The 22100-nt window shown below is 43.3% G+C and overlaps 1 protein-coding gene across 5 annotated transcripts in view; it reads right to left on the bottom strand.

The window, feature by feature from the left end:
- Positions 1 to 22100, bottom strand: part of UNC13B (unc-13 homolog B) — a 212801-nt gene that overhangs the window by 175356 nt on the left and 15345 nt on the right. For all 5 annotated transcript variants that reach the window (XM_080573395.1, XM_080573397.1, XM_080573396.1 and 2 more), the window contains exons 2-5: positions 12181 to 12210; positions 9391 to 9490; positions 5266 to 5383; positions 4104 to 4227 (exon numbers count right to left, since the gene is read on the bottom strand). In XM_080573395.1, the coding sequence (XP_080429521.1) occupies positions 4104 to 4227; positions 5266 to 5383; positions 9391 to 9490; positions 12181 to 12210 (372 nt within the window). The remainder of the gene's footprint in view (positions 1 to 4103; positions 4228 to 5265; positions 5384 to 9390; positions 9491 to 12180; positions 12211 to 22100) is intronic.

The raw sequence follows: 22100 nt of genomic DNA, 5'->3' as shown, positions 1-22100 counted from the left end.
CTCTGCCCTTGTCTCGAAGGACAAACTGAAAACGAAGTTCTAAGAAAGGCAGCGGCATTCTTCCAGGGAAGAGCAGCAGAAGCCTTCACACAGCTAGCTGATGCTCCCATCCTTTGCTGGACATTACAAAACACGGCACAAGCTGACAACTTTTCACACTCCATAATAAAAGCCTTTCAATATAGCTGTGTCAAGTTCCTGTTATTTCAGCATTTGGCGTAGAAAGCAAGGGAACAAATAATAGATGCATTACAAATGATCACTTGTCTTATATCAGAAAGAGAAAAGTCACTAAATTCTTGTTACTTATTTAACATTCTTAATTTTCTTCATGAAATCCCACTTTTCAGAATTAGATTTTTTGGTTCTGTAGAACATAATTTTAAAATACTGTTTAAAAACAAAAACAAAACAGCAAAAACAAGAGTCCTGTGTTGAGTGGATTAGCAGGGAGAAAACACTCTATTACATTTAATATTCATCATTTGTTAAATCCAGGTTCTGTACCACATAACAGTTTACAGGAAGTCTGTTTTTCCTATACTTGAAAAAAATCACAAAATGTAACACATTCCAAAACACGAATTGCAGAGTAAAGTTCACTTTTTGATACCGTCTGAACATAAAAAGCCATCAGAAATTCACATTCTTTTAAAACAGAGATCATTTACAAGTACCATCAGAATGAACTTAGATGAGAAGGTAGCAGCTGCCAGCCTTGCCTTTAGCTACCCTTGCTGTGTTCTCTCCCTGTCAGAAGGCTAAACATTTGCCCCAAAGAACCAATATTTCACCCCACATCAAAATGGTCAATTGCTCCTCTCCTCACATTAAAAAATAAAAATAAAATAAAATAAATCATGGTATCACAGAATCTTTTAGGTTGGAAAAGACCTCTAAGATCGTCTAGTCCAACCTTTAACCTAGCACTGCCAAGTCCACCATTAAACCATGTCCCCAGACACCACATCTACACGTTTTCTGAAGACCTCCAGGGATGGTGACTCAACTACAGTTGAGCAGGCAGCCTGTTCCAATGCTTCACAACCCTTTCAGTGAAGAATTTTTTCCTAATAGCCAACCTAAACCTCCCACAGCACAAGTTAATGCCATTGTTCCTCTTGTCATAACACAGGAAAATTATGAAAGTTTAAATTTAACCTCACATTCCTGTTATTTTTCAGCTGTGCTCCCCTATTCTTAGGTATATAATGGATACAGAGATTAGAGTTAGATAGATAAAGCAAAGTGGGATGGTGAATAAAATAAGGGTTGAGGAGGAAGCAGACCTGGCATTACCTTCTTGATGAGCCAGTACTTTTGCAAATACAGCTGGAGAAGCCAAGACCCCTAAATTTGAGCATCACAGCCAATCCCAAGCAATCCACTATGAGGACTAGCTACAGCAGCTATCCACAAAAGTCCCTCTGCAGTTGGAAATCAGTTTGCCATTATTTTGCATTAAAGTCATAGCCTGTGGCCCACAACTGACCATGTTTACAATGAGAGACGCTTCCTAGTATAGGAAGGTCACTGAACTACAGTAACACTCAGCTCTGAGAAAGTTCCTGACACTACCACATCACCTCCTGAGAAAGGGAATGTGCGGTCAGGAGATGCTAAAATCTTTCCAGCTCCTTCTTTTGCATTCTGCCCCTTCCCTTTTTAAATAAGAATCAAAGTGAAGAAGAATTCAAAAAGCATGAGTGAAATCCATAGAAATTTTACACACAATCATACACACGCCCACCTTTTAAGCACATTTTTCCAGCACTTGTAAGAGATCACCATTGCCTATTGTTTTCAGAGAATGGATTTTATATGTCATTAAATCCCCAACTGAATGAAAAAACAAGCAAACAAACAAAAAAGAACTTAGTCTCTGATTTACAGCATCTCAAAAAATAAATCCCTGATGTGGACATGGTGGGACAGCAGCAACTGTTGTACCTTGTTGTACCATGTAAAGCACAACAGTGACAATGCCTACATCTGTCAAAACTTTACAAATGGAAATCTCACGGAGAGAGTAGTTCTTCAACCTGCGTAGGGTTATGCAAATATCCACAGGAGTTTAATGCGTAGGACAGAGCAGTGGGCGTCAGCATAAGCAATGAATCAGGGTTAGCTGGGGACACTGTGAAATTGTGCTGAATGCAACAGTTTTGAGCTATATCTGTAAGCTCTGCGTAGAAAACCTACCCAGGATCTACCCTGCACTGCAGCTAAAAGTGGCAGAGTGACAGACGGTGCTTCATTCAGTGTCACCTGGCCACACTCAGAATAAAGCTTACATGCTGCTGAAGTAAATTGGGGAAAAAAGCTCCATAATTCTGATATTTTTAGAAAAAAAAAGTTAATTTTGCCTCTTTAAAAACAAAAAAATTAAAACAAAAAACACCAAAATCCAAACAAACCACCAACAAAGAAAACCACAGCACAGTTCCTGACTGCAAGGTCCAGTATGGATCACTAGAAAGCACTAATCCATGGGGATCCACGGCAACATCCTCAGGTACCATTTTAGAGCTGACCTCAGCAGAAATGAAACTTTCCTGTTTGAGGATATCAAGACTTACTGCATCTTGAAAAGTTAGCAACAAAAAGTTAAAGTGTGCTGTCAAAGAGAACACGCTGACAACATATCAGAGTTCTTCCCTAGGGAATTTTTCCTTATACGTAATTTTATGTTTGTTCAGCCCAGTAACAAAAACTTATCTGTACAAGCCTGCACTTGTCCTTCTCCAAGTTAATGCATTAAGGGATTGTTCCAAAAGAAGGTCCAATCCCCCTAGTCAATGAACTTCCTACTGACAGTGTGACAGCAGTGAATCACCAGCAGAGTTTTTATGAGGAATAGGGATGTCTCCACACCAGCATCAGACAGCTTAGGATGTCAGACACCTTCTCCCCTTTACACACTGGGCTGTAAAGAGCAGTGCCTGCTACCTTTACAGTACACTACACTCACCTTAATTGCACCATCCAGCCAGTTGTGCACTTGAAACAGTACACTCAGCATAGCTCTCAGAGCACAAGATGCAATTTATATCGATTTTAGTGCCACAGGACCAAAGCCCACATCCTCCCTTGCACCAGGAAGGGAGGTTTATGAGACTAGTAGATGACCTAACTTCTTTCCACAACAGATGGCCGATCCTGGCAGTTGCTGGCCAAATGCCAAGGGGTGTACAAATGCTCCACCAGTCCTTAGAGCAAATCAAATTGTTCAACTCTGCCAAGGGCTTAGTTAAAAAAAAAAAAAAAGAGATGAGGCCAGCAATGACAGGCATTTAAAAAACACTAAAGGGCCTAAAGCAGGAAAGGAAAGGGAAAAACAAATAAAACGCACACACACAAGCCCCCAGAACATCATCTCTGTTCTAATGGTCTGGGAAGAGCTGGGAAGAGCTCTATAAATGCCTTGGATGCAGTCTAGGCTAAGCCCTTCCTTTTGGTTCTCCCACCTCCTCATTCAGAAAAAATAAAATAAAAAACAAACAACAAAAAAACCCACACACCTTTACTTAAGATGGGTTTGCTCCAGATAGCTGTTTTTCCACATTCTGTACTTTTCAACAACAAGTAACTTCCCAAAAGGCAGTAATTCTTATGACACCAAGTTATTTACATACCCTGTTAATGATAACGTTCAGGGGCTCTAAACATTAATGTTCCACTAACTAAACTGCATGCTTTTAGCAGGGTATAAGTGCAGCTAGCACATACAGCTCATTCTAAACAGCTCTAACAACAAACTTGACCTCTTCCAGAGCCACATGTGTCTAGATTCAAAGAAGCGAATGTTCCCCACTCAGGAACAAAATGTCTGACTGCACAATCCTGAAATATTACTAGTGGTTTCTTAAACTGCTGCTAGTCTAAACATTCCAGCACTCTGAGACCTTCAAATCTTCCCTCTTGATTCTTATCTTGTAAGTTAGAAAGTAGCCAAACATGAAATGAACAGCAGCAATTTGATCTGTACTGAACTATTTTGACAGAACTGCAAATACATACAACTTGATTTTATGACTCAGGTTGCTCCCAGACACTTTATCTCCGCTGTCAGTGCCCTAGGTAAGTTACTGAAATGCACTCACCAAAAGGTAATTCAAATCTCGTGTCCAGCAAAATTCTGTGAGGAGTCGGATTTTTGGTTCCACAGATTTCATCGTGTTTCATTACAACTTCTGCCTCTAGCGTAGACCACTCCCCAGGACCTTCCTGTGAATCACAAGCCACAGATGAAGTTTAAAGTCTGACAGGTCCTTTTGGAGCAACCTGTCACACATTTGTTAAGATAAAAAACTCCAGGAAGAGCCTCCGCACAGTATTATCAAGACATAGTACCTGCTTTTAACACCTAATGACATCCATACAGCATGTGCTGGCAGTTTTGGCTTCCAAGTCCTAAAGGCCTTTATAAAGATGAGAAGCAAACACCTCACAACAGACCTACTAATGTTTTAAGTAGAACTGCAAAGGTAAGAAGTACTCAAAGGCAGTCAGCAGGGAGTACCTGGGCAGCCAGAGGAATCGAGCATCAGCTATGCCTTTTGGCCACACTAGTGGGCATCCACACCCTTTTCTTTTTATGGACAATATAAACTCCCTCTCCCTGCTCAAATTCAGTAATTTTTTAATTAAATGACCTGAAATTTGAGGTTTAAAAAAAACCATCCCACTTAGCTGCAAGAAACACAGAACTACCAATTTTGGTAGATAGAGGAGTTATAGATATCAGTGCATCTTATTTCCTACTTTTTTTTCAGTACATATCAGCACCACTAGAAAACATCTTAACACTGCACCCTTAATTTAAAAAAAAAAAAAAGGACAACGTTCTGGGCCTGCCTTGAGAGTCAGCTTGTCTGTTATCATAATAATTATAACACCCCCTTCAGCAGGAACTTACAGAAATTTGAGCATCAGACTAAAGGGTCCTCAAAACCTCAGACACATGTCAAATATACATGTTCCTTAACAGATTAAGCCCTATTTTCTGAGTTAACATATAAGACCAGAGACAACTACTTAAGTTCAGTTTTGATCTCACTGTTGGGAACCTTGTCCAAAAAAAAAAAAAAAAAAACATACCCCACACACAGTCATGCTCACACAGCCCTCTTCCCTCAGACAACCTTCTTGACTTTGCAAGTGGAAGTTCTGCTGAGAAGCACAGTCCTGAGCTGCACCAGACTAGATTTGTAACACTAACTATCAACATTGGAGTTGTAAAAATAAAGTTTGTGTCAGCTTAACCTCATCAGATTGACGAATGGCTTTCAAAGCAATCCACACGGTCCCAACCAGGGTGTCCCAGATAAGTCCTTTGTTCCATACTTCAACAATTAGGCCCAGGTCCAGCCGACTGATCTCACTGCAAGAAAGGAAAAGGCAGCACAGGTGAGGAAAAAGAAGAACACAAAACCATTCCACTTTACATTCTGCACTACCAACATGATTATCCCAGTGAACTCTTTCCACACAGCTATGTCAAGCTGCAGACAGCTTCCAGAAGTGTGTGGCCAAGGCAGCTTGTGCTCATAGGAAATTCCTAATGAGCATTTTCTTATAATTTAACACCAACTACAAAAAGACTATAAAATAAAACCGTGAACTATCTCATGCATGGACTGCCTGTTGGAAAATTATCTCAATGGCTATGTGCACAGGAAGATGAAATATATCTTGGGCTGAAATATAGGGGTGAGCAATTCTTTGTCATCAGCTACCCCATTTCTAACAAAGCAGGTGTATCCTCACCCTCAGCAACACAAGCATATTCTGTCAGGTCCAAACATGCTAATACATATTCCAGAGCTGCCACATGCCAAGAGTAAGTCCCAAACACAGCTATGCTGCAGTAGCAGCACTACCTATTGCACAGGGCCACACTTCGCTGCTTCTGTTCCAGTGCTGGCTTGTTCCTCTGCAGGGCACTGCAAGGCCTTGAGCCACGCAAGTCTCTGGCAGCACGACCGCTCTGGCCACATGACCACTGAGTGCAAAATTCTTGGACATAATAATTGTTTTCCCTCTCAGTGAGTGAAGAATACATCACAAATTCAGCATAAGAACAGCATAAACAGGTGCACAGCCTGAATGTTGGTAAAAGCAATGGAGTACAGAAGAATCCTGATCTGTCCATTGATACAACGTTGTCCCATCTATAGGCAAAGGCTGTAGCTCCCACTTTTTTGAGCTCAGGACTTTTCCTTGTGCAACTGCTAATCCCCAAAAGTATCTTGGGCACAGAGTGCTGCTGTTTGCTGTCCTTCTGTGCAGTCAAATGCATCCATGCTAAGTTTAAAAAAGAAATTAGCTAATCACTAATTTCTGTAGAATGTCATCTTGGCCAAAAAAGAACCACTGCAAATCCCAGCATATATTTAAGCTTTGTCCCAGAGATTCCTTACAACTTCATAAGAGAATGTTTTGTCTATAAGGCTCAAAACAAATCCTACAGCCAGAGCAAAGCACACTGACATCAAATTTTTTAGGCTGGATAAGAGGAGGCTGAGGGGAGACCGCATCACTCTACAACTACCTGAAAGGAGGCTGCAGCAAGGAGGTCCCTTTTCTCAGGTGACAAGTAATAGGAGGTGAGAAAATGGCCTCAAGTTGCTTCAGGGGGGTTTAGATTGGATATCAGGCAGAATTTCTTCACAGAGAAAACGGTCAAGCATTGGAATGGGCTGCCCATGGAACTGCTGGAGTCCCTGTCCCTGGAGATACTTAAGAGATGTGTGGACATGGCACTAAGGGATGTGGTTTAGTGGTGGGACTCAGTAGGTCAGCCTGATGGTTGGACTTGATGATCTTGAAGGTTTTTTCCAACCTAAATGATTCTGTGACTCTATTTTTGGATGTTGCTACTCCATACAGCCAAGCTAAGAACTGTCCACCTGTGCTGTCACTGCTCTGCCTTCCCACTGCTTGCCTCTTGAGAGCCTGACTTTTATCTGATTGAACAGACAAACCTGAAATAACAAAAATGTCTGATTTTCTGTTGGCTGGACAAGTGGGAGGCCACAAATGGAATAGAAGGAAAGATATACTGTAAAACTACATTCTTTGATTCAATATACACTGACATAATAAGACCTTAAGACATCTGACAGGTTCCTGTACAGAATTCCACAGGACAGGTCACCAGATTTAAAAAAATAAAAGGATTTTCAGTGCAACGGCTTTGTTTGCCTTTGACTGTCTCCATTTCTCCACCTTCTGGTTAGACGCAGAATAGCTTCAAAGAACAAAAGAGATTTTAACTTGGTGTCCCTCCCTTCTCACACGCACACAGAATTTAAAGGAAAGACATTTCTAACAACTTTAACACTCATTAAATCATCATGTTCTAACATCACAGTTTGCACTTTCACTTCAGAGGTGCTTGTTGCAAGTATGCAGCCCGTTTAAAGCTGCTTCAAAATTAGAAGATGTCCCCAAAGACAACACTGAAGTGCTTTGCTGATCTGGTAAAAAGCAAATCTCAAACATTCCCAGAGTGTCAAACACTGAACTGTTACTTCTCACAAAGAGCATTTCTCACAAAGAGGAAGCAAAAACTACATACAGGGATAGAAAGTCTTTCCTCGGATACACTGTGTTCTACTACACCTTATAAAATGGTAAACAGACAGTAAAAGCACCCTTCCTTCAGGGAAAAACTCCTGTGTTTGGAGAAAAAAAATGGTTTTGTTATAAAGAAGCCTCCCAACTGCACTGTTGCCTGGCTAAAGCAGAGGAGATAATGTTGAGGTGGTTCAGCTAATATTCTGCTTTCCTATCCCCTAGCAACTAATTACGGAGTAGCAGAGTGACCTGACAGCATGCTAGCTGAACTCCTATCTGCAATCAGAGAGCAGTTCCAAGAGCTGTCAGAGGGAGAAGGAGGAGCAGCCTAGAGCAGTCACCCAACACAAACAAGTGCCATGCTTAAATCACTGCTGACTAGCCTCCTCGGTACCAGGCCATGTTTAAAGCTATTTTCTGCCCATGGTTCAGGCACAAATCACAGAAGAATGAGTTAGTAACTCCGGTACTGGTATAGGACTTGGCAGACAGGTATAATTCCCTGCCCCGACCTTTCCCCAGTCCTGCATGCTTTATGTTAGCGGCAGTCACAGCCTCTGTGCAAAAAGAAACTGCAAAGCTGAGCAGATGGAGTTCAGGAGCATGTGTTTCACCAGACACTGAAGGACAGGCTCCAAACTCTCCCTCCTGAAGCACACACCTCAGGTGCTGTTCCAAAAACAAACAACGGCCATAAAAGAAGAGAGACGGGAGCACTGCTCTGATGTTAACGCTGTACTGACCCAGGTGAACTCCTTGCTCAGAGGCAAAAGTTTCCCACTTCTGGCAGAGGTGAACCAACTGCTGCTGGATTGGATAACGTGCTCACTAGGCCCCATGTGCATCTCTTGCTACAGACACTGTATGAACACCTTAGTTCCACTCAAAAACAGCAGCACCAGCTTTGCATTCCACAAGACCAACATGATTCCCCCACCTAACAGCAGTGTCCAAGTCAAGTTCAGATAAAAGAACTTGGGTGTCGAGGATTTAGTAAACTTCGTTCACTTTGCCTTACAAAGCTACAGAAACAAAACCAGATGCACTATCAATGATCCATTCATTCACTCGAGTCAAACAAAAAAAAAAGCCACCATTCTAAAAGATAATGGGAAATCTCTGGCTGTGTGTCAGGACTATGAGAACCAGAGCAAATCACAGGTGCCAGCTGCACCTGAAGTCCTGGGAGAGCTGGAACTAGTTCTGCTGCTCGTGGCAGGGACTGACAGCCCCCTCAGCTGCAGTAGGGGAGCTGGAAAACACATTCATGGGCACCAGGCCAATGGCAGAAAACATGCAAGCCTTGGAAAGTCTGAAGTCTGATCAAGAATAGCTCCTGCACACAGGTAACCAGGATCACAGCACTGAAGCCCTGAGTGCACTAACAGGTCTTAATTACCCTGACCAGCCTCTTCGGGGGCCTCCACCCACACCTTCTTCCCATGGCCCAGGATCTCCAGTTAAGCCCAGCTACAGCCCTTCAGTCCTCACCTCAGCTGTCTTGCAGATGTGCTCATCTCCAGCTGAGCCACAGCTGCACCCGCATCTGCCCATGGACCCCAGACCCAACCCTCAGACTTTCCAGCTCCACCTCAGCCTTGCCACTAAGGACCTGACTGGCAATTGCAGGGCTACCTCGACCATTACTAGACATAATCCTGAGCCTGGCCAGCTAAATTCAACTCCCTGCTTGACCTCGGAGCTGTGTCATTACTACGGGCTTGTCTGATGACCAGTCTCTCAGCAACTTCATGTAAATAGCAATGCAAATCCCACAAGCACCTCACCACTGCACAGCACCACACTTACAACATGAAGTCCTGTTCCCAGCATGGTTGGTCGCCTCGCACTGCTACCGTCGTGCTCTTCACGTTTTGCACTTTCAGGGTCACATATGTATTGAATTTATCTGGGGAATAAGAGACAAAAAGTTTTCTTCTTCAGTATACCATTTCATCACATAAGCACAACATTTCAAGGTTTTCAGTCTGTACACTGCATCCCAGGGGGACCAAAACCAAAAGCCCAGGTGGAAGGACATCAGTGGGTTAAAGACCCAAAAGTTCAAGATGCCTTTCATCTTCTAACAAAGTTTCAACCACTTTTTTAAAAATAATAATAATAAAAATAGATAGCTAAGCTCTTGCAGTAAGTCAGGGACAAAGGAAAAAGTATAAAATCCTGAAGAACATTGCCGCTTTGAGTGACTGCTTCCTGAAATGCAGATGAAAGTAAGAGACACTCCAAAGGAACAGGGCCCATCACATGGACTGTGCACAGCTAAAAATAAAACTTGCAAAAGACAAAAGCCAGAAGCTGTTGGGCTGATCATACTATCTCTTCCCTTCTGACCTAACTACTTTTCTAGTTCCCATCTGATTTTCTATCTATGAGTCCACAAAAAAGAAAAAAAAAAAAACACTTTACTCAGGCAGAAAGAAAAAAGTGATTTATGCTGAGTGTGCTAAAACTGATCTGTATTGGTTAAACCAGCTGACCTAGACAAATTGTGTTATGCTCACATTTTGACAAGACAGGGTTTGTTCACGTTTTGCTTTTCCTCTTAAATCTGAAGAAAAAGCCCAGAACAACTTTTTTTCCTAGTTGCTACTAACTCTTTGCTAATAAAACCAAAAGCAGTCAAGCATAGACATACATGAAGTCTGAATATCAGCATCTAAGAACAAAAACTCCCTTTTAAGATGAGTTACCAACTCAGACCTATCAGTTTCATCAAACTCAGAACAAGACATCTACTAAGTAGCTAGAAAGCAGTGTACAAATTTTAATACTTTGATGTTCTGCTGTACCTATTCTCAGTTTACGTCAGATCACAGTCCATTTTAATACTGCCAAAATTCACATTGCTGTGAGCTACTTTAGCATGTCCCAGCATCCAGCTTCAAGTATCCTAAATGGACATGCAGGAAAGGGGAACTTCATGATCCAGAAACTCAAGTAGGAGTGACATCTCCCACTTTACATCTCACTTTACATCTCTCTCACTTATTTTAAAGCAGTTTCTGTCTTACGATTTTTCTTTGCCTGTTCTTAAGTGTTTCTAAAATCATGGCTACAAGTCTATTTTTGACAATACGCCTCAAGGGATAATTATTTTTGTGGAAATGTTTTCTCTTTTTATTTACCACCTTTTACCATCACAAGTTTCTTTTTCTACAGGAAAAAAATCCCTTCCTATCCACTTTCGTTTGTCTTTTATTTTGTATATATTTTCCCTGTTTCCTTGTATTTTTCTTTTCTGTGAATTAATATGCTCTAGCCTTTCCACTCTCTCCATAGACTAGGATTTTATGGAGACTGTAATTATTCTTGTCACCTCCACATGCAGTTGCTCTATTCACAAAACAAATGAAATGAAATGAGCACAGTTTGACGGAAGACCTATGGCACTGCCATGTATGTAATGGCATCAAAATGTTTTCTGCAGTGTAAAGTTGGATTCCCTCATGTATAGCTACATTGATTTGCGTTGTCCTGGAATCCTGGGCTTGCTGGTGAAGCCACACACTTCAGTTGAGCTATATCTAGACTACAGGACAAATGCAGCCCTGAGAAGGGTTCTTACATGGAAAAAGGATGAAGTACACACTGCCCCCTTCTAGTCTGTGCATTCAGTTTTCTTACCCTGGAAAAAAAGCAAGGTTGGTGCACGCACAGCTCCTGACCTCGAGTGGAGTATGGAAAAGATGACGGCAAAAAATGCACAAACAAGAGACCTGGGAAGCTTTCAGCTATATAACCCGAGGACCACCATACAAAGAGAACAGAGCTGAACAAATACATCATGAATAAAGCTGTGCTGTTGTTTTGGATCTAAACACCTTACTAGGTGTTGTCCCAGAGGCCACACTTCATTCTTTCCTTAAAAAGTTCCAGTAACAATATTTCAAACAAGTATTTTATTTACAGACCTCCTGAAACCAAGCTCCAAGGAGGGGGGAAAAAAAAAAAGCAGACTGCTTATTCTTTTTGTAAAATAAACAAATAAATAGAATTTCATTCAATAAGCGTATTCACCAGCTGCGGGATTCCTTGTCTAGCACAGTAAAATATTTGCTTAGACTGTAAGCCCTTGGTGCCACCAGCTGTTTTTCTTTTACTACGTGAATACAAAACCTTGCAGATGGGATTTCATTCCCAATCACAGTCACTGCAGACTGCCACCTAAGTGAATGAACCAATTCTGTGGTACCATCCAGCAGTCCCAATCGGGATCGAAGAGGCACTGATCCAAGCAGGCACACGGCAGTTCTGCCTGGTGGACATCTTCAGATCTTGTTTTAAACAGGAATGATGGAAGGATGAGAGGGAAGGGCAGGGTGGGATGGGAAGTGGTGACAGTAGAGGAAGTATTTCCTCAGCCATCACCTGTGCAGATGAGGTGAACAGGTAGACATTTCTCAGTACCACGACACCAGGTCACACCCTCAGGCTGCCTGGACTCTTGGGGTGGCTTTTGTCCCTCATAAAGACAACATGAAGGAGCAGAGAGGAGTATAGGAAACCTAGAGGGAGCCTTCAAAAGTCTCCATCACTACAAACAGGACTGACTAGAACAACCAGCAGAGCACCGCTTACCTGGTGGTCCTTGGAGTTTAGCTTTTTTTACTGTAAAGAGAAGAAAAAAAAGAGGCTGTTAGTGATTTTGTCCTGCTAAAGTTTCATTCAAGTGACAGTGTCACAGGACGTCATATTAATTGGAGAACATCCCCCAGTAGAAGCCTGGAAGCTGGAAATCTGTACTTATTTTCACAGTTTAACAGTTCTGGTGACAGAGGCTCTTCTATACCCCATTTCACCTCTCTGAAATGATGCAATTAAAAGGGAATCGCAGGATTACAGTTTGGAAAGCAATATGATATGACTAATGCAAAGCAATTGCAAAATCAGTCCTCTGCAAACCAGGTTATTTCTGGTCTTAGCAAGATGTCGTTTCATACCCCCCTCACTTACATGGTTACAGACACCCAGAAGAAATTGAGATTTCTTTATAAGCCAAGGATCTCTCCTCAGCAGCGCTGAGCAGACTCTCAACCACAACTCAAAAACAACCAAGCCTGAATAGTAGCCCTGGTATGACATCTGTAAACCAAATTAACCCAATACGCCAAACAAAGAGTAGTCTGCATTCAAATGTCACTTTTCAGAGCTCTCCTCTGTTAATTCAATTCCAGGACAGTATTTATCGAAAACAACGGTTAGAACATAAAACAGCACTGGCTCTTATCTCACTGGATGGAGAAGGGCTCTGTCCACCTAGGGGAGATTTTGTTTACAGTTCTCTTTTGCAAGCTCACATCCTCACTGGTATTGCTAAGTGTAAGCACTAAGATGAGACATCTCCAGGCTCCAGGTAGTTTTCCCAGCAGAAAACAAACGCTCAGAAGAAAACATATTTAACAAGCGAGGAAGCAAGATACACCTGAGAGCAAAAGAAAGGCTTAAGAACCGATGTAGTAAATTTCCTTTCAATAAACAAAGCACCCGATACTTACTAAATGCTTGCAGGGTCTAACTTCCAAGATAAAAATTCTAGATAGTAACAGTAGAAAGAAAAAGAAAAAGGCCCTTACGTGGTTACACGCACAGAGCTGCAGTGGGGTCTGATGCTGAAGAACACCCTTGCTATTTGATAAATTCTGCTTTGCAAACGTCTGCCGTTCGGGTAGGTGCTTGCATGAAGGGAATGCTGTACCAGTTACAGTACAAGACAGATATTTTACATTAAAGTGTAAAGAGCTGTAGCTTTTTGCTAGACTGCCATGGCCTGCAAGCCCTAGGTCCAAAATAAGGAGGCTCACTCTCTTCCAGTTTCAGAGGCTGAAGCATTCCTTATGCTAAACCTAATGGTGCAAGGAAAAGACACAATGGTTGGGGCTGACTGAAGACACAGATTCCTTTTTAATCTCCAAATAAACCTATTTAACCGCTGAGCAATGGGGAGGGCAATTTACCCACTTTCTAGGTGCCTCTGGATACCACAAAAACAGACATTTAATGAGCAAACGCTGCCCTGAAGGGGGCATACACCAGCTCACCTCAGGTCCTCCCCTCTCCTTCCCCTTTACAAAATGAAGGGGACACAGAAACAAGTGCATCTGCTCAAGGGAAAGGAAAAGGGAGAAAGAGAGGGCAGGGGATGTGCATTAATCTTCAGCTGGTCTCTACCTGGCTGCAACAAGCTCCAGTGCTGTTCACAGAGAAGCGGAGGCACTCCCAGCACAGAAATCCCATATTATTTGTCAAAAAAAAAAAAAACAAACAGCCAGAGTGGGTAAATCTCCCTAGACACAGAGATGGACACAGCCTCTGCAGCAAGCAATACACAAGCTGAGAGGCAGATGCTGTGTGCACACAACGGCCTCAGCTCTTAATATTTAAGAGGTTCCCTTGGTGAAACACAGCAAAGCCCTGCGCTGCCTCAGGGCTCACGGCAGCAGGGATGTCCCAAGGCAAGGGCAAACGAAGACCACAAGTCTGCTGCAACCTGCACATAACACGCTGCACCTTCAGCTCAGCAGCAGGGCTTATAAAGAAGAGCTGGATCACACGCCTGGCAGTCTCATCTGCATGGGTAACTTTTGCTTTCTGCCAGTTTACATAGCACATCCAAAAGGTTCTCAGGAAGAGCGATTTGGACACGTTTTTATTTTGTTAGCCCTATTGAAAGCACTTCCTACAGGTGTGCAAAAGCCACGGCAAAGGTGCAGCTCCCAAAATACAATAGGGTCACTTCCCTGAGGGCACATTGTGTACCCTCACCTGCTAATTCTGTCTTACAGCTCTTATTGAGCTCCAATATGCCAAGTGCCCAAGAAACGACGCAGAGCAGCAATGAAGATGTGAAGAAACCCAAAGCACTAAAACTTATTTACTCAGTGTTGCAACAAAGACCGAAAAATTGCTGCTGGTGGCTCACAGTAGGAGGAGGGCAGACTGAAATCAAGCTATGTGAAATACTGCCTTGTATAAAAGAAAACATAAAAAAGAAAACCATCCTCCAGAGCACTAGCAACGCCAAGTTTTACAGATACAGTTGTTTCTGTACTGCCACAACGTAAAAAGCTGAAGACAAGAAGCAAAGATCCAGATGAGAGGTTTCCTGACTTACACCCACTTATCCCATGGGCACTTCTGAGCTCCGGGGAAGCTGCATTTCTAAGCAAACTGGAAACATTAAATCCTGTTTGGTTTCAATGGCTGCTCTCAGCAAAGAGGGCAGTGCAGAAAGCCCAGGCATCCAGAGGCCAACATAAAATTGGGCTGAGCCATAATCCTCCAACACCGCTGCAACGCTGTAGAGGAAGGATGGCAGAGGAGGAAAGAAAATGTTAGAAAATCAGAGAGGAAGGAGGCCTATAGCTTTGCACTGCCATGTGCAAGCACTGCTTTACACAGACGCAGAGGTGCACCTGCTCCCGCTGTGCAAGCAAAGAATGATTTAATTGCAAGGGGAAAAGAAAAAGACTGGCATATCAGAGAGACACGTACTGCACTTCAATTCAAGGACCACTGGTAACAGCTATTATAAAGCAGACAGACTGCACTGAAATAACTGGATGCAAACTAGACAGAAAAAAAAAAGTGATGAAAATTGATGCAAGCATTCAATTCATCCAGACAATTTTCCTTGGGGAACCCTTAACATTATAAATACACAAGAAAACGTTTAGGTTGAAGTCCTGCCTGTGATGCTGTATTAAAACTAAAAAAATAAATAAATAAGTAAACAAACTAGCTTTTCAGAGGCTCTATGGTTATCAGTTACAAAGATCTGCAGAATGAAACAGACCCTTAAAGACTAGGAACGATAAAATACAAGCCAGACGTCACAACGGAAGTCTACAATCATTGTGGGAAGGTGGAAAACCAACAGCAGGACAAATGTCAGAGATAATCTCAATTTTACACAAATATTCTCACTTTTCCATCCGATGGACATTTTTCTGACTAGGTGCACCATACACCAGCCAGTGGATTAAAATCAAGCATGCCAAATTATTAGGAGGTTTAGACGACAACCTGATCAGGAACAGACTTGTACTCAGTTAAAGGGAGCACGGCTGCTCTGAGCACCCGTAGATTCAATCTCACCTTTAACATTTGCTTGCACTTCAGGGGGATGTGGACATGGGGAGTGCCTGAGCAGATGGCCAAAAGATTACATCCTCACTAAACCCAGCACATGACTTCCGAGCTGGTCACTCACCACACTACGACAAAATCTACATCCTTCCAGAGGCCAGCCAAGCACTGTGGATGGGCTGTGGGAGAAGAGGGAAGGAGGAGAGGATGAAGCTTGACTAGTGCTCTTAAAAAGAAAATCAATGCAGAAAGCAGAGCATTCAAAGTGCGTTTTCGTGATCAGCAAATTGACAAATAGTTTCCTCTTCCCTGTGAAACATGAATGCAGCCTTAATGTGTTTCTGAGCGCAGGCCACGTAATCTAACTTCTACAGTCAGACAGCAGAATCGATTCCTATTTCCATTTCGCTCTGCGCTTTCCTCCCCTCCCGCAGGTGCTCAGGCCTCAGCGCACAGATACACAGCACGAAGTGCAAAGGTTGCTCAAGCAGCAGGAACGAGAGCCCACAGCAAAAGGCTCTAGTCAAAGAGCAAAAGGTACTAGCCAAGACTAAGGCAGCGCACCAAACTTGCTGCCCGCGCGCCCTTGCAGCACGCACACGGAACGGAGGGGACCCCTTTGGGAAGGGAGAGGCTGGCGTGCGGTGCTCTAGCCCTTCAGGTCTGTTACATCTTCCACAAGCTACTGAGTCTTCAGTAGCTGCTTCGCTGTCTGAACCCTGGAGCAACTGCTCTAGCACACGTACTCATCACAGAGGCAGAAAGTCAGCACCTCCTACTCACTTCTTGAAAGCTACTCATAAAATCCACGAGACTGGCAAGTGGTGCAAGACTGGAGCATCCACCAAGGGCTCCCACAAGTACCTCTCCCCCACAAGGAACATCCTACACGCACAGCCTGTCCACATCCTCACCTCACATTTGCGGGCAAGAAATCCTTGCCTTTCCCACTACCTGAATCCAAAAAGGGTGCTCCAAGCCAGAGGAAGCAGAGGCTGTGCAGGGACCCTGACCCCAGTCCTGTTTCATACGGTCCCTATAAAAGCCTAGCAGCATCAGAGCTATGCTATTAAATGGAACTGCACATGCAACAGCAGAACAGCAACACCGACTGTGCCATGAAAATCTTCTCATCCCTCTGTAACTCTAAGAAAGGAAGAAAGGAAGGTCTTGGTGAAACAGCAGCTTAATGGTTTCCCAAGCCTGTTATGGCAATTCGGCATCGTGCAGCCACCTGGGCATTTCCAGCCCAAGACAGATTTAAAAAGAAATGCTCCACTGCATTCTCACCCATTCAGATCTATGCTAGGTACAGTCGGAAAGGACTCTCCTGAACGAGCACAGAACAAGAATAATTGTGCAGGAGGCCCCCCTGCAACCTAATGGGGCTCAGCAGCACCGTGACAGCCCCTGCAGGAGCCGAGCACGGCACCTGCTTGGACTCCGACCCTGGCAGCAGCACACAGCTGAGTTAAGGCAGTTATTGCAGCGAGACATTCCTTCAGCCTCAGGGCCAGGTAAGAGACTTAAGCCACATCTCTTACACTATGCTTTGTCTTTCTGCCAGGGAAAACAAACCGCGGGTTTGCACACAGCCATTGTTCCGCTGAACCGGTGAGGAGAGCTTTGTGTGCTCCCTGCAGGAATGACGTGTTGGAAACACAGTGGGTACCTTCACGGACCAACAGACGTAAAAGCTGAGACTGTGTTGGCAATAAACAGAGGATAATGTTTTGTTATGGCCTGGTGTGAACGGAGGGCTGGGCTGACCAGCAAACTGCTCTGGCAGCAGCAGAAAGAAGAGAAGGAACCCAGCACAGACTTCCATCAGTCCTGGAAGAAATAAGGTTGCTTCTAAAGGCAGAATTTTTCTGACTTAATACCTGAAATAGTCCTCCAAAAATCCATCACCTGTTGGACTGCAACAGCTGTGGAGGAATCTGGACGGCCTCAGCAGCAAGGCACCCGTACCATGATGTTTACCTCAACTGAACTGAGAGATCTAGCTGCTTCAGTAAGTAGTCCAGGATAAATGGAACGGACACCATAGTGGTTTATTAATTTTTAATAGTTAATCAAGGAAGAAACACTTTCACACTGCATTTCGTGTTCATGTAGCAGAGAGCTTTCCTCAATCTGACCATTCTAAATGCCCACAGGACAACTTGTCTCACCTTTCTCAAGGCCTTGGGAACCAAAGCAATGCCAAATAAAAGCAAGGTGTGCTCATTTCAGCAACCAACCACATATAAAAATCATCTACTACCACTCTCAGATTCTCCTGGGGAAAAAAGAAAAGAAGAGCTTCTATTCTGTTGCCTGCAGTAGCAAATTGATCTACCCAAGGGATTTCCCTTTTGCCAGATGTCTTGAGAATGAATTACAATCCCTCTTAATTCATGTGAATTAGCATCTTCCTGCTCAGACGATCTGCAAATTCATTACCCTGTCCAGAGACACACAATGCTACTAAATTTATTTGATTTACAACACAATTTTCAACGAAGCTTCCTCAAAGTCACTCCATCCCTTCTGCCTACAGCACTGTGACTTACCGCAGCTGGGAAACATTTGACTCCTTGGAAGGGTTTTCCAGATTCCTGTGCACAGAAAATATTAACCCCATTTAACTTCAGGACCACCGTAGGCAGCAAATCCAAAGTGCACATCCCAGTAAACCTGGCAGCAGCCAAACTTCACTAGTAATTCCTTTGTTTTATTGGTAAATCCTCTGGCAGTGTAGTATTTAGAGCTTGCGTGCAAACAAATGTCCCAACCCACAGGTAGAAAGCACCCTGGTTGCCTCCCTCCACAGCTCAGACACCCCCATACACAGGACCCGAGGGACATTTCCAGTCCTGAAGGGACACTGCAGCTGCCTCCTCTTGCCTGGTTTTGCTCGCTAAACCTCACCCCAGCATTTGCTTCTTGCCAGAAGTTTCACAGCCTCGGGCTCGGCATCCCATCGCCTGTACAGGCTGAACTTTGGCGAGCCAGGTACTGAAATCTATCCAGGAAAAGGCAAGCTTTTTATATATATAGAAGCTATATGTCGCCGTCTTGCCTAAATCTCCTCTATTACTGCCATAGCCCACAGGCATCAGAGCGACAGCACAGCGGCAGGCTGTCTGGAGCGTTCCCTGCTCTGTCTCATTCACACGAACGTGGAGAGCTGGCAGGGCATCGTGACGGCCAGCCTACACAGGAACAAAAAAGCTGGCAGGACAGCATGATGGCATGATGATCAGAACAAAGATGCACCTATTCTGTCCAACACACAGTCTGATCGCTTTGGTGAACCAGGTAATTTCACACCTCCTACAGATTCTGACACTTTTTATCTCAGCTTCTGCACAAAGCTTGCAAAGTACACACAGCACAGCTCTACCTGCACCGGAGTTTTACAGTGCTCCACTTCTTCCATCCTTACACAAAAGTTACCTAGAAACTTAAACAGAACAAATTTAAAACTTGCTAGAAAACCCTGAGAGTTGCAAACATGCCAGACAAAACCCCATTATCAAGGTATACCTGAAACAAAGGTCCAGCTTTGCAGACACTTTCAACACAGGGTGCTTTACAATTTTTCCTTTTTTTCTTGTGTGTTTTTTTTTGGTTGGTTGGTTTTTTTTTTTTTTAAATAAAACTCAACCCTCATTAGCAAAAGAAGCCTTCATTTAAAAGGTCCTACATCTCTAAAAGATGTCACGCAATAGAAGGGGTGGCAATTCAATTTACTTTCTACAATAGTTTAAATGCAGAAGACAGTTAATGTATGTAGGCCTCTAAACACTTTCAATGACAAAATTGATTCAGACAGTTGGAGAGACACCTGGATCTCATTTACAGGTTAATCTGTTACCAGATTTGATTTGACACACTGACTTAGCATCACACAGGTTTGCATGCTCCTGAACTGAAGAGTGTCATAGGCATTCGTGCTTGTTGCTTAGCTCAAGAACTCACCCGCCTGAAACATTCCTTGAACTACTTCAACAGCAGAAATTCACAGGTCAAGGAAATGCTATCAGGTAGTTAGCACACCCGTGCAGAAACATTGAAGGCAGGTCTAGAAACTTCTCAAAGAGCAGCAATTAAACGGAAAATTATAAATAGTGCTACAGAATATGTGCTGAGGGAATTGGGGATGAAGAGTTTTTTAGAACAAAAATCAAACCTGTGTCTCATAAAAAAAAATAAATCAAAATCATCTTACTAGAAGGATAAGGGACAGGAAGAATAAAAGAAACTAGGTATGCAGCTTGGAGAAAGCAACTGTGACAGGGAACAAAACGAAACAGGAAAAGTAAAAGGTTTGCAACTGGTTCTTTCCCTGAAGGGACAGCAAAACATCAGACTTCCAGGATCCTGACACCAGCACCTCTCAGAAAATCTGTATTGAGCAGCAAGGTCTTGCTGTTATTTGTTGTTTTGAAAACAAAATTTTAAATAGAGCAGTTAGTACTGGATAGGTTCACAGAGAGGAAGGGAGGAGACTCATAAAACTGCAGATCCCAAGACCCGGAACTCCCCTCATCTCTGAACTTGCAGAGGGATATGGTGATTTTAGTAAATGGTGATTTTACTAAAAAGCTGGCGCAGAACAGGATCCACAATGGCAAAACACGACCAGTATACCAACATGACCACTAAGGACAAAGGTTGTACTGTGAAAAGAATCACATTTTAATAATGTGCTCGCCATTTTACCCCAAAACCTTCAGGATCTTATCAATAAAATGCTTAAAATATTGACAAGCTATTTTGTAAGCCACAGCTCACATCATTTATACACTGAGCATTAGCACTTGAAGCTTTCTTACTGCAAAGCAGGAGCTTTATTAAGTTCACTTACAGCTGATCCCAGAAAGAGCTTCCTGAAAGTCAGTAGGAAGCATTCAACTGATTTCAGATAAGCAGCAGCTGAAATAAGCTTGACAACATTGTTCCTTCTGTCCAGGTAAAAAGAGAATATTCATGAACCATACAGCCAGAAAAGCTGGAAACAGATGCTGGGAAGCAGTAAAGAAAGTAGGAACATGCAATCCTTGAACTTTACAACACCCTGTAACAGATTAGCACTGCTAGCAAATCCAAAGCACCAACAGCCCATAAAGTATTTTCCAGTTTTTACATAAAATACAGTTGGAAACAAAAAAAAATGCAGAAGCCTCCAATCCTAGGCAGCTTGTGTGGCTAAATGGCGTGCAGGAGAAAGAAGGAGGTGGAAGCTTAATGGGAGGAGTGGTCACATTGTGTTGGAGTTCCCAAAGCCAGATGCAGCACTGCAGAAGCTCTTCCCAGGCATAGGGTTATCTATCCCTCTTTCTCCTGTGGTCCCACAGTCCAGCTGGCAGACCGTCAGTCTCAGGAGACTTCCCCAGCCAACACAAAGCAGATCAACCACCTGAGCCTCACGTCACCTTTCAGGTAAGGAGCAGAAATCAGAAGCCATCTTCTGCCAGCTTTGGGACGTGCTGCAATGACAGCTTCCCAGCGCCCAGACAAAAATCTTCCCTCTAGCAAGGCATCTAATTACCCGTCCTTAAAGGCTGTGCAGAAACTATTAGCTCCAACCCTCAGGAGCCCCACAGCCTGTGACAGACACGGTGCCTCAAAGACACGCCAAGTCAAAACGCTCCAGAGAGCCCTTTACCTCATTACTCACCTCTTCAACTTCTCTGACAATAATCATGATCTCAATGCAAGCTGACAAGTTAATTCTGGCAAGACAGGAGCCAGCATACTGAGATGCTTATTTAGAATTATGCTTTACTACCGCTAACAGCCCCACAAAATCTCAGGAGTGAAGTCCCTTATTACTACCACCACGGTTTCTCTGGGGTAGATGCAGACACAAGCCATCTAATCCCTCCTAGCTTCGGCCAGACCCAGCACAGGCAGGCGAGCATCACCTCAGACCATTCGGACCCATCTCAAACCATTTGGATCATTTTAATTTTTCTTGAGAGGTGGGAAAACACACGCTGAAATTCAGTTATGCTGCGATTAACAAACCGAGAGGTGATGCCTCTGTCCAAAGTTTACTAGGGGAAGAGGAGGGGGAAGCAGAGGATGGTGATGGAGAAACGTATTTGATCCTATTTGTGTAACAAAACTCCTTTTAAACAAGAAGGAAAACTCCTTCTAAACAAGAAGGCAATGGAGGATGTAGCCAACCTCCCTGATTCTGGAGGAGAGCTCCACCTATACACACTTAACATACAAACACGGAAACCAGCTGATAAATAGCACAGCTTGGAGAAATCCTCTAACATCTATTTCTTCCTTTCTTGGCTGACCAACACAGATATGTTGCTAAAGATTCCCTGAAGTTTTTGCTCAGCAGCTGCTTTGTACTGAGCAGTGAGGACAGGAACAAAATCTCTTATTCAAATCACGGAGATTACGGA

The sequence above is a fragment of the Anser brachyrhynchus genome (genome assembly GCF_964034855.1).
Source record: "Anser brachyrhynchus genome assembly, chromosome: Z".
Lineage (NCBI taxonomy): Eukaryota > Metazoa > Chordata > Aves > Anseriformes > Anatidae > Anser > Anser brachyrhynchus.
This window is presented reverse-complemented; position numbering and strand designations above follow the sequence as displayed.